Source organism: Diceros bicornis, chromosome 5 (assembly GCF_020826845.1).
Source record: "Diceros bicornis minor isolate mBicDic1 chromosome 5, mDicBic1.mat.cur, whole genome shotgun sequence".
Classification (NCBI taxonomy): Eukaryota; Metazoa; Chordata; class Mammalia; order Perissodactyla; family Rhinocerotidae; genus Diceros; species Diceros bicornis.
This window is the reverse complement of record NC_080744.1, coordinates 93027148-93044375: the sequence shown is the minus strand read 5'-3', so window position 1 is coordinate 93044375 and position 17228 is coordinate 93027148. Positions and strand designations below refer to the sequence as shown.

The following is a 17228-nucleotide window of genomic DNA, read 5'->3' as shown; positions in this document are numbered from 1 at the left end:
AGTGGGTCCAGAACCAAGATGCCAACATCGGTGCAGGCTGTAGAACAAGGGGCTCTACTGCTTGCTGGGTAAAAAGAAAGCAGAAGCCCCAAAGTTCACATTAACTCAGGCATTTCATTTCTTTTTTCCTTTTCTTCTTGGCTGGTTCTTTGTTCTGTCCCTTGTGCTCTGATGCAGTGCCCTAGAAGGGGAGAGAAGTAATGCTCTAATGTGATAAACCTGCTCGGAGGCAGTGGCAATAAAAACAAACAAAAATCCTTTATCTTCTCCTCAAAGCCTGTGTTAGTCATGCTTTCTCCCCTTTCCCACTCAGAGGAGGCAATTATGTTGAAGAAGAGGGGGACCTCCAAAGTGGAGTAAGGCAGTGCTAACTCCTTTCCTTTGGACTTTTGTTGTACCTGGGGAGATGCATGGGACAGAAGGACAGAGGAGGAACATCAAAAAAAGGCTCCATAACCCTCATGAACTCAAATGTCAAGTAGGTAAAGGGAGTGGATGGAGCCAGGTGCATGATGGCCAGGAGTATGATATCTAAAGAATGCAGGTTTGAAATTTTTGAAATGCCACAAATCCAAGGTGTTTTATGTAAACTTCCAATTTTGAAATGGGAATGGGCCACTGATTGGCTGCTTCTATCTTGGACAAACCTAGGATGATGAAAATTTTAGGTGCTAGAGGTAAGGAAACAGGAGTTTTGCTTCAAAGATGCTGTAGGGCTTGAGGTGTGCTACTGTAACTGGTAAAACTAAAGGGAGAGGAACACACCAGAGGGAAAAGGAGGATAACAAATTGGCATGAACTGAAGGAAGCCTTACCTGAACTAATCAAAGAGTGGCCCTGCTTTGAATGAGGGCGCAGCAGAAGAGGAAGTCGGCTGGTTTCTGAGCCAGGATGCCAGAGCTAGTCATTTTCCAGTGGTTCAGAAGGTCACACGGAGAAGACCCACAGGAAGACCTTGTTTTGTCATCATCCCCCTTTGGGAAATGTCTACCCAAAATGTATACAAGTCTGGGCAACTTGGTATGGTTCAAAGTTTACAGTCCTTCTGTTGAGAGTCCTTAGTTTTGTCTCGACCACCGTTTAGCCCTTTCTCTCTCTGGTTGTTGCCCCTCCACTAATCTGCAGCAGCTCCCAGACAGGCTACTAACACTCAGTTAGATAAGGGTGGCCAGGGCTTGCTGCACTCCATTCACAAACAGGCACTCACCTCGTCATCTTCATCCCCCTCATCCTCTCGAAGAACCATGTCCAAGATGTTTCCTTTGATCTTGAAGTCTCGTGAGGTGCTGAGCTTCATGTGCTGCATCAGGTTCACCTGTGACAAAGTTGTAAGGATGGGCACTATTTTCCTACTGACAGATCCTGCCAGGGACAGCCTAACCCATTTTTGCTAGACCTCTGACCACCGCTTCAGTTCCTACTTAAAGTAAGCCGACACCCACTTGACCTGCTTTTCTATCAGTTTCCTGCATGTTTAGATTCAGGCCATCGGATCAGAAACAACAAAGGAGTGTAGTCGTCCTCGCCCCCCGCAGTTGTGCTGCTTCAGTTTGCCAGGTCCCCTCACAGGGTAAATGCAGACAGTAGAAAATAATGAGTGTTTACCTTGGACTTCTTAGAAAGGTGGATGAGAAATTTTTCATACTGTTCAATGGCAAAGATGAGATTAGGGATTGGCTTGGTTTCCCGAAGAACTCTGGCCTACAAGGCAAAGAAGAGAAGACCACTTAAATTTCAGGTTCAAAGGTTTTGAAGTTGTCCTCTGAAGCTGTTAGCAGAACTGCTCATGCCTTTGGGGAAAAGCCAGTCTGTTTTCCAATCAAATTCAGCCTTACTTATACAGTAATCTTTTTGGCAGTTCAGTCTCATCAAAGGCTGTAAATACCATTTACAGTTCCTAAGTATGTGCTGTTATCTAGACACTGGCTGAGGGAAGGATCATTGGTAGATACTTGGTTTCCTCTCTGACTTGGTACTCTTAAAACAATGAGCCAACTCTGCATTAGCTCTATTTCCTCTTTCTAGTCTGCACGTGAATTTTTACTGCTGGGATTATATATCTTTCCCCCAATTTTAATTGTAACTTGCAGATCCTTCCAAACCTTTCTTATGCATATAGATGTATTTCTGTATTTTTTTAAAAACCCACAAATGAGGACGTTGTTCTCAACTTTTTTCTTACATTATCGTGGCGATAATTCCATATCTGAACATTTGGATTTGTATTTTTTTCATGTCTGCTTTGTATTCTACAGTATTAACCTACTATAACCCATTTAGCCAGTCCTCTATTAATGGGTATCTTAGTTTTTCCAATATTTCACTCTTATAAACAACATTGCTAAGTCCATCCTATACACAGGCCTTTACAGTTTACATCCTAAAAGTGTAATTGTTGCATTAAAGAATGTGTGTGTGTATATATATCTGCTAAAATTCAGCAGTTATTGCCAAATTGTGCCCTTGAGAGATGGTACTAATTTTCACCTTTGCCAGCAGAGTACCAGAGAACTCACTTCCCTGCACCCTCACCAACTCTTACACATCACCTAGGGAGCACCTTTTGCCCTCACTAACTTTTCCTAGAACAGTTCCTTCCCAGTGGGTATCCTAACCTATTTGTGTTTTTAAAGAAAAGAGCTCAAGATTTTCTGGTGCTTCCTGAATAAAGTGTATGTTTTTTGGTTCAGAGGAAAGATATTCCATCTGAACAAAAAATTCATGAGCCGAGAAGCAACTATACGTACACATTTTTGTCACAGCTTCATTGAGGTATAATTCACATAACATACAATTTACCCATTTACATTGTACAGTTCAGGTTGTTTTTTTTTATTTTATTCACAGAGTTGTGCAACCATCACCATCAATTTTAGAACATTTTCATCCCCCCAAAGAAATCCTATACCCAATTTCAGCAGGCACCTCCCCGGTCTCTCCAATGCCCCCAGCTCTAGGCAACCACTATTCTACTTTTTGTTTTTTTAGATTTGCTTATTGTGGTCATTTCACAAAAATGGAATCATATGTAGTCTTTGTGACTGAATTCTTTCACTTGATGTAATGTTCAAGGTTCACCGGCACCCACATTTAATGATCGGTGTCAGCAGCTTACCATGGCTGTGGCAACAGCAGCAGTTTTCTCCTTTTCTCCTGTATGTGTTAGGCTCTTACTCTTCTTGTTCTAAAGAAGTAGAAACAAAGTCTCTCATTCCTGAAGATTTTTCTGTAGAGCCAGCAGGTTAGTGGTAATTTTCTAGGAAGGTGATCACAGCAGACTATGGGAACTCTTAAGGGGACCAAGTCTGGGTGAAGAGATTATCCTGCTGCAGATGCTGGGAGATGGGGAACATTATGACACTTTAGAATCCTTGGATATTTTTCTACTTTGTTGTTGTTGGGAGGTTTACAATCTTGCTCTTAGAACTAGCACATGGAAGTGAGGGCAGGACCAGCCAAGGGCCCGGTGAGGTACAGAAGGATGGTTAAAACAGGGACTGTCAGGTGGTAGCAGGAATAGGTATTTCCCTACTAGGCAGTTGGCTAAAAGGGTTCCATAAAGGAGAGGAAGCTGAAGAGGCTGTTCCTGGGGTCTGCAGTCTTCCCACTCAGAAGCAAAGGCCAGATGTGTCTTATGTGCCACGTGGTTACATGGTCGAGGAGGGTTTAAGAGTCACAGGAACACTTACTGCCCTATGTTGCAGATAATCAGAGAATAAAAAGCTCCTGGAGAAAGGAAGAACCAATAAAGAAAAGGAACCAAGAAGTATAGGATTCTGATAAGGCAGAAGAAAATCAAGACTGAGTCAGGAGAGACTGAGGAGAAAAACCACCCAAGCATGAGGTACACAAAACATAGGAACCTTTACCTGGAAAAGTTCTATGCCTTCTAGGAATGGAACATACCATGCTCCATGGGACAAGTAAGAGAATTAAAAACAGAGACCTGAAAATGGAGAGAAATTATACCACTGGAGCCACGTGAGAGGCAGGAGGCTTGGTCCATGTGACATATTCCGAAAAATAAGAAATGGCAGGGATTCCAGGGGGCTAGAGTGAAGAAATCTATTTTTAGCCCTGGAAGGCAGGGTAGAGGATGGTGATGGTAGATGGTGAAGCCCTTTTAAGGGAGAGGCAGGGAAGCAGCCATAGGTAGAACTCATGTGACCAAGTGGGAAGTGACCCATCTTTCTAGAGGTTGTACCCAAAACGGGACTCTTGAAACTCCCTAAATCAACCGCGTTCACTGCCCATTCCCGCTGATTCAGGTAGGACTAAAATTGTAGCCAAAAGAGAAGCATCTTTTAAAGGTGTACAGTTCTGAGCAAGGTGCTAAGAGTTTTGGAGCAATGGCTTTCATTGTTTTCTTCCCAGTGAAATCCAAGGCTGTGGAAAAAAAGAAGGGGCTATCAGAGAATAAACAGCTCTCTGAAAGATGTGACAAATGCAATCCTGATGTCTAGATAAGAGTTAAGAGTTAATGGAACCACAGGCTCTTGCCCAGGGTCACTCATTAAGTACATCTCACAAAGTCAGAGAAAAATGTTTGCCTGAGGATCACCTGACTTGTCAGTAAGGCTTAAAGTCAAATATAGATGGGGAAAGGGGAAAATATCCATAGAATACATAAAAGAACAGCAGTCTAGGAGGTGCCTGGTGATTCGCAGAAGAAAATGCCTGAGGATGGAGTCAGAAACACAAAAACCCAAAACCTCTCCAACATTTTACATGTCAACGAATATCAAGTATGACTCCAGAGGGGTTGACCTACAGCCCATAGGTCAAATCTGGCCCACTGCTTGTTTTTGAAAATAAAGTTTTATTGGAACACAGCCATACCCATTCAATTGTATATTATCTATGGCTGCTTTTATGCTGCAACTACAGAGTTGAATAGTTGTGACAGTGACTGTATGGCCTGGAAAACCTAAAACATTTACTATCTGGCCCTCTATAGAGAAAGTTTGCTGACCCCTGTTGTAGAGTCAAACTATCTGGGTTCAAGTCTCAGCTCTGCCTCTTAACTAGCTATCTGTTCTTGGCATTCACCTCTCTAATCATGAAAAGAGCTTAACACAACACCAGGAAAGGGTTGTAGAGAACCAGAAAAAGGTTCTCTAAATGTCAGCTGTTATAAAATGAACAGGGTCTTACAGCAGTGTTTCCCAAGCTGTACTTTAGGGAACGCTTATTCTGCCAAATTAGTAATATTTGTTATTAAAAAAACAAAAGTTCTGGGCCGGCCCCGTGGCTTAGCGGTTAAGTGCGCGTGCTCTGCTACTGGCGGCCCGGGTTCGGATCCTGGCACGCACCGATGCACCACTTCTCCCGCCATGGTGAGGCCGCGTCCCACATACAGCAACTAGAAGGATGTGCAACTATGACATACAACTATCTACTGGGGCTTTGGGGGGAAAAAAAGGAGGAGGATTGGCAATAGATGTTAGCTCAGAGCCGGTCTTCCTCGGCAAAAAGAGGAGGATTAGCATGGATGTTAGCTCAGGGCTGATCTTCCTCACAAAAAAAAGAAAAAAAAGTTCTTGAATAGGTTTGAAAACTACTACTGAACACATTTAATTATTGTTGGACCTCTCAGCAACTTTAATATGCTAATGAGTACTATGAATCTCTAAGATGAGAAATATGTACAAGTATTTCTCACAGAATCCTTTGCAGCCAATGCAGCATACTTTGAAATATGGCCTTATAGGCATCATTAAAACTTGGAGATGGGGAGCTCAAAACCTGAATTTAGGAATGGAGGGATATATCCTATACACAGACAGATTTGTTTGAAAGAATGTGAAAATTTATAAGCATGAGGGTTGAGAAAGCATGCCTGCAAGTATTTGGGTGAGATAAAAGGACAGGACCAGAAGTAACAGCTTGATGAGAGCAGGCAATAGGCTGGCAAGACAGAAAACAGATGATACATTCCTGACCCAGATCACAAAACAGGTACAAAGGCAAGGTGACAGAGAACCTCAACTATCAGCACACTACTGAGAAGTCCTTTGGCTAAACCCAGATGACAGGCTACTCAGTCACTGATTCTCAAGGGGAGGGAAGGAGGCGCCCTTAATACACATAATGAGGCACGCTACCGACAGGAAGATGTTCTGCTCATATACAATGCAGAGGCAGAAAACAAGTGGGGCATCACTATCAAAGTGGTCATAATTCATTGCTTTAACAACTGGCTCTAGACTCTTGGCTGGGACTGACCCATTAGTGGACATTCTCTTTGACTCTTCGAAGATGGGTAATAGCCCTGCAATCCTCTAACTGCAGTGACTAAGTGGCCTTGGAGACACTAGGTCTCCCAACACTTCATGTGTTTAGGCCAGTGGTTCCCAACTAGGGGCGATTTTGCCTCTTAAAGACATTTGGAAATTTCTAGAGACATTTTTGGTTGTCACAACTAGGGGACTGCTACTGGCACCTGGTAGAGGCCGGGGATGCTGCTCTAAATATCCTAAAATGCACAGGACAGGCCCCACAACAAAGAATTACCTGGCCCAAAATGTCAATAATGCCGAGATTAAAAAATGCTGGTTTATGGGGTCGGCCCCGTGGCTTAGCGGTTAAGTGCGCGCGCTCCGATGCTGGCGGCCCGGGTTCGGATCCCGGGCGCGCACCGATGCACCGCTTCTCCAGCCATGCTGAGGCCGCGTCCCACATACAGCAACTAGAAGGATGTGCAACTATGACATACAACTATCTACTGGGGCTTTGGGGGGATAAATAAATAAATAAAGTTAAAAAAAAAAAAAAAATGCTGGTTTAAGCCAACAGTAAAGGGGACTCAAGTATTGCAAGAATCTGATGGTATCTGAGACCAGATGACACTTAAAATTTCTCCAAATCCTGCAAGAGCCCATTACTTTATTAATTTAGAGGGAGAAGAAAAGGGGTCTGGGCAAATGACAGAAAATTCCCTCCCCTTCCCTGAAAATGCTGCTGTCTCACAACACTTTGCCATCTGATCTCAGCCCTACTTCACGTGCCTGCTGCTGCCTTACTCACATTCCCAAAGGATGCCCAATGGCATGGATTTGGAATTACCCAGAAATAAACCAAGTCACTGAGCCCAAGCATGCTTAGTCCTTCCTTGCTCCAAATGCAAGCATATCAAATGCTTTCTCTCTCCAAATTGAACTACATTTTTTTTTTTTTTGGTATTACTAAAGATTTCCTTGCTGCCAAGACTTCAAGCTTTGGCTTGGTCTCAACTGGGCACCTTTTACTTATGGTAAGTAGGGAAGAAACTCTATATACACTCAGTACAGGTGACCAAGCAGTCCGCTGGGAACATAAGAAGTCTTTTCTTACTGGAAGATTTATTTTGGTACTGACTCTGAATCACTTACCTGTACGTAAGAAATGAAAGAATAGCACAAGGGGGTCAGATGAGAACCCGACAGCTTCACCTGCAGCAAAGGAGAAGGAAACCAATGTAACTAAAGGAATAAAATGCTTCCCCCATTCCTAGAAAAGGCATTCTCAACTCACCAGCTTTTCCATATTTTTGGGAATTCCTCCGGAGCTCTGACACACCTGGAGATACTAAAAGATTCCTATATTTAGCATACCACCCTATATAAATGTCCCATGAAACTACAGGAGACTCAGTGAGCTGAGTGTAACTCATCACTCTGGAGAGGGAAAGAAAATAAGTTGCTATATTCATGGAGAATCCTAGACACGAGGCTTCCTTTTTCACTTCCTGAAAGCTCCAAAGCTTCCCAGACAACAGGCAATGAACGGTTTGTTTCTGACTTGTTCAACTCATCGCTTTAAAAATCCTTCAGGGGAGAGTGACGTCAGCATCATGGCGGAGTGAGCTTTCCCGTGAATTCTTCCCCCACAAAATACAACAAAAGTAACAGCCACAGACCAACAACGGAATCCCAGACAGTCAAAAGCTGGAGCGGAGGGATCCACACTGCCGCACATCTGAGAGCGGAACGTGCTGGGCCCCCGGAGGAAGTGGGGAGAGGTAAGGAGAACTCCGCTCCCTCCCCATCAGATCAGCGATCCGGTCCGCGCGGCTCCCAGAGAGGGGGGAGGGGCGGCCCTCGGCGGGAAACTGTAGCTCTTCGGGCGCTCTCAGCCAGTGGGAAACTCCCGCACAGAGGGCTCAGAGGAGCCACAGGGCTACCATCAACATCTGAGCAACCCAGAGAGCGGATAAAGAGGGGCAAACGAGAAGCCTCCCACGTCAGGGACCCAGAGGGCAAAAGAGAGAGCTCCCCCCTCCCCGCAACCCGGAGTCTGCAGCTCGACCAGATCTAGCGGTCCGAGGCAGACCTGAATAAACTGGACTGGACCCGTGGATCGCAGTGGGGAAAAGAAACAAAACAAAACAAAACAAAACTGCGGATCGCAGCAGAAAAACTGGGGCAGAGCGCAGGGGGCTTAGACTACACAGCCCTTTACCACCACACAGTGGCGGCAGGTGGAAATTGCAACCAGAGACTTCCAGGATGAGGAAAATCAAAACCAACACAGGAACCACAATGCAAAAATATATGAAATCACCAGACCAGAAACAAAATGACAAGCACCCAGAAATCAACCCCGAAGACACAGAAATCCATAAACTAAATGACAGAGATTTCAAAATAGCTATCATAAAAACACTCAACGAAATACGAGACAACACAGACCAACAATTAAATGAGATCAGGAGTTTCTTCACAAAAGAGATTGAAATCATAAAGAAAAACCTATCAGGGCTGATGGAGATGAAGAACACAATGGAGGAGATAAAGGAGAATCTGGAATCTTTAAAGAACAGAGCTGACAATATGGAGGAAAGAATTAGTACTTTAGAGGATAGGAATACAGATATACTCCAGATGGAAGAAGAGAGAGAACTAAGACTAAAAAGAAATGAAGAAAGACTCCGAGAAATATCGGACTCTATTAGAAAATGTAACATAAGAATTATAGGTATTCCTGAGGGAGAGGAGAGGGAAAGAGGAACAGAGAGCCTATTCAAGGAAATAATAGCTGAAAATTTCCCAAATCTGGGGAAGGAGCAGGAAATACCAGTAAGCGAAGCCAACAGGACTCCTATATATATTAACAGACAAAGGCCTTCACCACGACACCTAGTGGTAAGGCTAGCCAGGGTCAACGACAAAGAAACAATATTAAGGGCAGCTAGACAAAAACAAAAAATAACGTACAAAGGAACTCCCATCAGGCTCTCAGCGGATTTCTCAACAGAAACTTTTCAGGCTAGAAGAGACTGGAATGATATATTCAAAATACTAAAAGACAAAAACTTTCAGCCAAGAATACTCTATCCAGCAAAAATATCCTTCAAATATGATGGAGAAATAGTAACTCTCCCAGATAAACAAAAGCTAAGGGAGTTCATGGCCACGAGACCGCCACTACAAGAAATACTCAAGAAGGCCCTCAGGCCTGAAAACAAGAAGAGAAAGGGAACACAAAGCTTGGAGTAAGGAGAAAAGTAGGTAGACAAAATCAGAGAAATAGTAGATCTTTACCGGAATAGGTTAGCAACCACTTAAATACTAAACTCAAAGATCAAAGGAAGAAATTCACCAAAAATAAATTTAACCTCATCACTGTAAACACACAGCCACAACACAAGATAGAATAAGGTATAACAAGAGCAACTTAGAAGGGGAAGAGGAAAGTGACTGAATTGACTTAGTATAAGGAAATAGGAGGCTATCAGATAACGGACTATCTCATACAGAAGATTTTTCGCCCAAACCTCAAGGTAACCACTAAACAAATAATCAAATTAAAACCACATATGATAAACAAAGAGAAAACTAGAAGAATCATAAGACAGAACAACCAAACTGAATTGGCAGTCCAAAACAAATGGGACAAGAAACAAAGGAAATGCAAAAGAACCAGAAAATAAGTGACAAAACAGCAACATTCAACCCTCATATTTCAATAATTACCCTAAATGTAAATGGATTGAACTCTCCAATCAAAAGATACAGAGTGGCAGGATGGATTAAAAAGCAAGACCCAACAATATGCTGCCTTCAGGAAACACATCTTAGCACTAAAGACAAGCACAGGCTCAGAGTGAAAGGATGGAAGACAATACTCCAAGCTAATGGCAAACAAAAGAAAGCAGGTGTTGCCATACTCATATCAGACAAAGTAGACTTCAAGATAAAACAGGTTAAGAAAGACAAAGAAGGGAAATATATAATGATAAAAGGGACACTCCATCAAGAAGACATATCACTTATAAATATATATGCACCCAACATAGGAGCACCAATGTACATAAAACAACTATTAACAAACCTAAAAGGAGAAATCAACAACAACACAATAATAGTAGGGGATCTTAACACCCCACTTACAGCAATGGATAGATCATCCAGACAAAAAGTTAATAAAGAAATATTAGACTTAAATGAAAAACTGGACGAGATGGACCTAGTAGACATATACAGAGCACTCCACCCAAAAACAGCTGACTACACATTCTTCTCAAGCGCGCATGGAACATTCTCTAGGATAGACCATATGTTGGGAAACAAAGCAAGCCTCAATAAATTTAAGAAGATTGAAATCATAACAAGCATCTTTTCAGACCATAAGGCTATGAAACTGGAAATGAACCAGGAAAAAAAAACTGGGAAAGTGACAAAAATGTGGAGATTAAACAACATGCTACTGAACAACCAATGGATCATTGATAAAATTAAAGGAGAAATCAAAAACTATCTGGAAACAAACGAAAATGATAACATGCCATATCAAACCATATGGGACGCAGCAAAAGCGGTCCTGAGAGGGAAACTCATAGCGATACAAGCCCACCTTAACAAACAAGAAAAAGCCCTAATAGGCAACCTTAAATTACACCTAACAGAACTAGAAAAAGAAGAACAAACAAAGCCCAAAGCCAGCAGAAGGAGTGAAATAATAAAAATCAGAGCAGAAATAAATGATATTGAGACCAAAAAAACAGTAGAAAGGATTAATGAAACAAAGAGTTGGTTCTTCGAGAAGATAAACAAAATAGACAAACCCTTAGCCAGGCTAACTAAGAAAAAAAGAGAAAAGGCTCAAGTAAATAAAATTAGAAATGAAAGAGGAGAAATTACAACGGATACCATGGAAATACAGAGGATTATAAGAGAATACTATGAGAAATTATATGCCAACAAATTGGACAATCTAGAAGAAATGGATAAATTCTTAGACTTATACAACCTCCCAAAATTGAACCAAGAAGAAATGGAGAATCTGAATAGACCAATCACAAGTAAAGAGATTGAAATAGTAATCAAAAACCTCCCAAAAAATAAAAGTCCAGGACCAGATGGCTTCTCCAGTGAATTTTACCAAACATTCAAAGAAGATTTAATACCCATCCTCCTCAAACTATTCCAAAAAATAGAGGAAGATGGAACACTTCCTGAATCATTCTATGAGGCCAACATCACCCTGATACCGAAACCAGACAAAGACAATACAAAGAAAGAAAATTACAGGCCAATATCGCTGATGAACATTGATGCAAAAATCCTCAACAAAATATTGGCAAACCGAATACAACAATATATTAAAAAGATCATACACCATGATCAAGTGGGATTTATACCAGAGACGCAGGGATGGTTCAACATCCGCAAATCAATCAACGTGATACATCACATCAACAAAACAAAGAATAAAAACCACATGATCGTCTCAATAGACGCAGAGAAGGCATTTGACAAGATACAACATCCATTTATGATAAAAACTCTCAATAAAATGGGAATAGAAGGAAAGTACCTCAACATAATAAAGGCCATATATGACAAACCCACAGCTAACATCATACTCAACGGGGAAAGACTGAAAGCCATTCCTCTGAGAACAGGAACGAGGCAGGGCTGCCCACTCTCACCACTCCTGTTCAACATAGTACTGGAGGTTTTGGCCAGAGCAATTAGGCAAGAAAAAGGAATAAAAGGAATCCAAATAGGTAACGAAGCAGTGAAACTCTCACTATTTGCAGATGACATGATTGTATATATAGAAAACCCTAAAGAATCTGTCGGAAAACTGTTAGAAACAATCAACAACTACAGCAAAGTTGCAGGGTACAAAATCAATCTACAAAAATCAGTTGCATTTCTATATGCTAATAATGAACTAACAGAAAGAGAGCTCAAAAAGATAATACCATTTACAATTGCATCAAAAAGAATAAAATACCTAGGAATAAATCTTACCAAGGAGGTGAAGGACCTATACAATGAGAACTACAAGACATTATTGAGGGAAATCTACGATGACATAAAGAAATGGAAAGATATCCCATGCACGTGGATTGGAAGAATAAACATAGTTAAAATGTCTATATTACCTAAAGCAATCTACAGATTCAATGCAATCCCAATCAGAATCCCAATGACATTCTTCACAGAAATAGAAAAAAGAATACTAAAATTTATATGGGGCAACAAAAGACCCCGAATAGCTAAAGAAATCCTAAAGAAAAAGAACAAAGCAGGAGGCATCACAATTCCTGACTTCAAAACATACTACAAAGCAATAGTAATCAAAACAGCATGGTACTGGTACAAAAACAGACACACAGATCAATGGAACAGAATTGAAAGCCCAGAAATAAAACCACACATATACGGACAGCTAATTTTCGACAAAGGTGCTAAGGACATGCAATGGAGAAAGGAAAGTCTCTTCAATAAATGGTGTTGGGAAAACTGGACATCCACATGCAAAAGAATGAAAGTGGACCATGTGCTATCGCCATTCACAAAAATTAACTCAAAATGGATCAAAGACCTGAAGGTGAGACCTGAAACTATAAAACTCATACAAGAAAATATAGGCAACACACTATTTGACATTGGGTTTAAAGGAATCTTTTCGGATGACATGCCTACCCAGACTAGGGAAACTAAAGAAAAAATAAACAAGTGGGACTTTATCAGACTAAAGAGCTTTTATAAGACAAATGAAATCAGAATCAAGATGAACAAACAACCAACCAGCTGGGAGAGAATATTTGCAAAACATACATCTGACAAGGGGTTGATCTCCATAATATATAAAGAACTCACACAATTGAACAACAAAAAAACAAACAACCCGATCAAAAAATGGGCAGAGGAAATGAACAGACACTTCTCCAAGGAAGATATACAGATGGCCAATAGGCACATGAAAAGATGCTCAACATCACTAATCATCAGGGAAATGCAAATCAAAACAACACTAAGATATCACCTCACGCCCGTTAGAATGGCTATAATCACCAAGACAAAAAACAACAAATGTTGGAGAGGATGTGGAGAAACAGGAACCCTCATACACAGCTGGTGGGAATGCAAATTGGTGCAGCCTCTATGGAAAACGGTATGGAGATTCCTCAAAGAATTAAAAATAGAGATGCCCTATGATCCAGCCATCCCACTACTGGGAATCTATCCAACGCACCTGAAATCAACAATCCAAAGAGGCTTATGCACCCCTATGTTCATTGCAGCATTATTCACCATAGCCAAGAAGTGGAAGCAACCTAAGTGTCCCTCGATTGACGATTGGATTAAGAAAATGTGGTATATATATACAATGGAATACTACTCAGCCATAAAAAAAGACAAAATCGTCCCATTTGCAACAACATGGATGGGCCTGGAGCGTATTATGTTAAGTGAAATAAGCCAGAAAGAGAAAGACAAACACTGTATGATCTCACTCATATGTGGAATATAAACCAACACATGGACAGAGAAAACTGGACTGTGGTTACCCGGGAAGGGGGGGTGGGGGGTGGGCACAAGGGGTGAAGGGAGTCATATATGGGGTGATGGACAAACAAAAATGTACAACCCAAAATTTCACAATGTTAGAAACCATTAAAATATCAATAAAAATCAAAAAAAAAAAAAAAAAAATCCTTCAGGATGATAGTCCCTGCATCTAGAAAACCAACGACTTTGCTGTTTTTCCTTTAGAAAATGACAATAAAGAGAAAAGACTCTCAGTATTTCCATTACAGAAGCTTAGTAGCCACACCATGTAGCCAGAGCTGCACCTTATCAGAGATGGCTGCCCTGTTGTTTGGGTATACTGTAGGGTGGACTATCATCTTCCTTGGGTTGACTATGCCTTTCTAAGTATTTAATATGGATCATTGCTAGAATCAGAACTTAAATACCTAGTTCCTATCACCTTCTGAATGTCTGCTGCAGACCAAAATATTTCAAGTGCAAGAAAAGAGTTTCTTGTTAACAGATACTAATAAGCATTAACTTAAACTCAGGGCAGAGTATGCTCTGTATTTTTAAAACATAAAGTTCCTCCCCACCCTAGTACCTGACCTGTAAGGCATTTAACACCTACTTGTTAAAGGGATGAACGAAGGAATAAACACATTTTTAGTGTTAGACTGGTGTGAAATAGTCTAATTTTTGTGCAATAGAGAATCAGATTCTATAGCTATAGTCTAGATTAAGTCTTAGAAGGCATTTGAAGAGGCACTCAATCAGGTGCTACATACTCATATGCCATGGAAATAAGGGCCTCTAAAAGCAGATTTAGAATTATGCCATGAACTGTTTTTCTCCTGGCCTGTGGAGATGCCTGCCACCTACTGACCAAATCGGAATCAAACCCTGACTTGCAAAGAAATAGGCAAGTGCTCTGTACAGGGGCATTCCGTAGCAGTGGGCTGCTGCCTTGGCTAAGTCTCCTGGCTGGCTGGGGCAGACTGGTGGTGGTGCTCAGATACTCACATATCTGACAAGTGCTGTAAGAATGGTGTACATTTTGCAAAGGTCCTTCAACAAGGCGTCCACACAGCTGCCCGATGGCAGGGCTGTCTGCACCAGCTCGTGGAAAAATGTAAGCAGAGTTCCCAGTTGCATGATGATGGCTTTCTCAACGGGATGATTTGGCAGGGCTGCCTGAGAAGAGGCCTGTTCTGAAGGGAAATGAAATTGGTACATTCAAACCCAATTGGCCTTATTTTCTAGTTAAAGTGAAGGAGATTTAGAAATCAACTAAACACCATTTACTAGGAAGTCTGTAGGGAAAATGAGCATGTAATTCATCACGCAGTGAATTAATAATCATGCTGTCATAAGCCACACAACTGTCTACTTCTTTCACCACATGAGAAATCGAGCTCAAATTAACAAACTGAGCTCAGGCCTCCACTTTTATGCAGTAATCCTATTTGGATTTTGGGTGACTTTGCTCACAATTCTTGGAACCCCACCCTGAGCTCATCTTACCTGATATGATTTCTTGGCTCACTTGTCCCTTAAGCCTGGTGATTAGCCAGTCCACTTCTTCTAGGACCTTCTCAGCCTGACTCAGAACAAGTAACTGTGAAAGGAAAGAATGCCTGGCATGGCTCATGGCACACAACTGCTGGCATAATATAACCATGGCCACCTGCCAGTGGCTTATAGGCCTCAGGACACAAGCCACTATAATTTACTCTTCACATGGAACAAAATGGAAAGAATGACAAGGCTATTTCCCATGGCTTGGGGATCAACACTTACACAGACTGTAGGGGCAGCTGTTCTCAAATTCACCATTGCAAAGTGGTTTGTTTTCTCCACCTCTACATCCTGGGGAGGGAAAGAGAGGTGAGATATAATGGCAGGAAGGCTGTTCCCCTGACCTCTATCCCCACTCAGAATGTTGTATTGAAGGCTCACTATGGTACCTGGTCTATGTCTCCAAGCTGTCCGTGGATATCCTGGGACAAGTCACGCAGCAGGGTAACAGGACTCTTATACAAAACATGGAGGCTGAAGAGCAAATTCATCAAGCCCTTGCAAAACGAGGCATCCTCTAGGAGTAGAAAGAAAATTAAAAGGTAAGTTATAATCCAGTTAGTCCTTCAGGGGAGGGACTAACTAGTCAGAATATGTAGTTTATCATGTCTCAGGTACAATATCCCAGTGCTGCACACATTCCAACCAAGGCAGCTCTCCCACAAGGGTGCACAAAGAAGGGACACGCTTCCCATTATTAGTCACTATCACTATATGTAACCAGCACACAATCAAGAAACAGAACATTACCAGCACCCCAGAAACCCCTCTTGCCCCACCAAGGAAACTGCCATCCTGACTTCTAACCTCATATCTAGTTTTCTCTGACTTTGAACTTTACCTAATATTCCAATTACAGTAAGTACTTTTTGTGTCTGGCCTCTTTTGTTCAACACTATGTTTGTGAGATTGCCCCACTTTGTGTGTCGGTATAGTCTGTTCATTCTCGTTGCTGTACAGTATTCCACTGTGTGTACACATCACAATTCCTTTATCCACTCCACTGCTGATGAACATCTGGGTTTGGTTTTCCTATTAAACTAGTGCTGCTGTAAAAATTCTTCCACCTGTTTCTGCTGGGAGTGGAACTGCTGGGTCATAAGGATATGTTTAATTTTAGTAGTTAAATATTGCCAGACAGTTTTCCAGAGTGGTTATACCAACTTACACCTCCACCCACCAGCAGTGAATGAGGGGTCCAACTGCTCTATGTTCTTACCAACACCTGGTATCGGTATTGTGTAGTTTTTCCTTTTGGCAACTCTGGTCAATGTGTAATTTTCTAAATGCTGTTTGGTGATGATGATTTTATATAAAGCCTAAAAGAAAACATGGCAGGAAACTTACCCCAGCTGTATTCCTTGCAAATCTTAGATGTCCAGGATAACATCTGCACAAACTAGAGATCATTCAGATATTAAAGAAATATGCCAAAAGATAGAGACCTAGACCTTTCCAAATCTAAGCAAATCACCTGCCAAAACATGTACCTGGATCTAAAGTGGTAATCTCCTAAGAACAGCATAAAAATAAGTCCAAAATTATGAAAAGAATTATTGATACTTTTCTCATAATATAGCACATGACTTAATTTTCAAAGTCTATGTCCTCATTAAGGGACAAAGGTCCTGGAGGCTGGGTCTGGGCTCTTACTCCCTGAGTTTTCTCTACCCCTACTACCACGGTCTAGGGCTAAAGCTCCTTTTTTTCCTTTCCATGCCCCACACTCTCCACATCTGAGACATCTTTAAGCCTATTAGGCTAATAGAGAGGTGTAGGAGAGTAAGATCCTGGCCATAAAGATAGTAGAACTAGCTTTTAGGAGCCAAGAGGCCAGAGGAGGTTAGCAGGGAGAGGAAAAATAAAAAAAAGAAAAAGAAAAGAGGCAAAAAAACCAGACAG

The 17228-nt window shown here is 41.6% G+C and overlaps 1 protein-coding gene across 3 annotated transcripts in view; it reads right to left on the bottom strand.

The window, feature by feature from the left end:
• Positions 1 to 89: 89 nt before the first annotated feature.
• Positions 90 to 17228, bottom strand: part of FANCI (FA complementation group I) — a 122528-nt gene continuing 105389 nt past the window's right edge. For all 3 annotated transcript variants that reach the window (XM_058542426.1, XM_058542424.1, XM_058542425.1), the window contains exons 28-38: positions 16674 to 16725; positions 15716 to 15843; positions 15549 to 15617; positions 15273 to 15366; positions 14772 to 14959; positions 7513 to 7566; positions 7371 to 7430; positions 3116 to 3184; positions 1606 to 1701; positions 1208 to 1315; positions 90 to 181 (exon numbers count right to left, since the gene is read on the bottom strand). In XM_058542426.1, coding sequence (XP_058398409.1) covers positions 101 to 181; positions 1208 to 1315; positions 1606 to 1701; positions 3116 to 3184; positions 7371 to 7430; positions 7513 to 7566; positions 14772 to 14959; positions 15273 to 15366; positions 15549 to 15617; positions 15716 to 15843; positions 16674 to 16725 — 999 coding nt within the window. In that variant the 3' untranslated portion in view covers positions 90 to 100. The remainder of the gene's footprint in view (positions 182 to 1207; positions 1316 to 1605; positions 1702 to 3115; positions 3185 to 7370; positions 7431 to 7512; positions 7567 to 14771; positions 14960 to 15272; positions 15367 to 15548; positions 15618 to 15715; positions 15844 to 16673; positions 16726 to 17228) is intronic.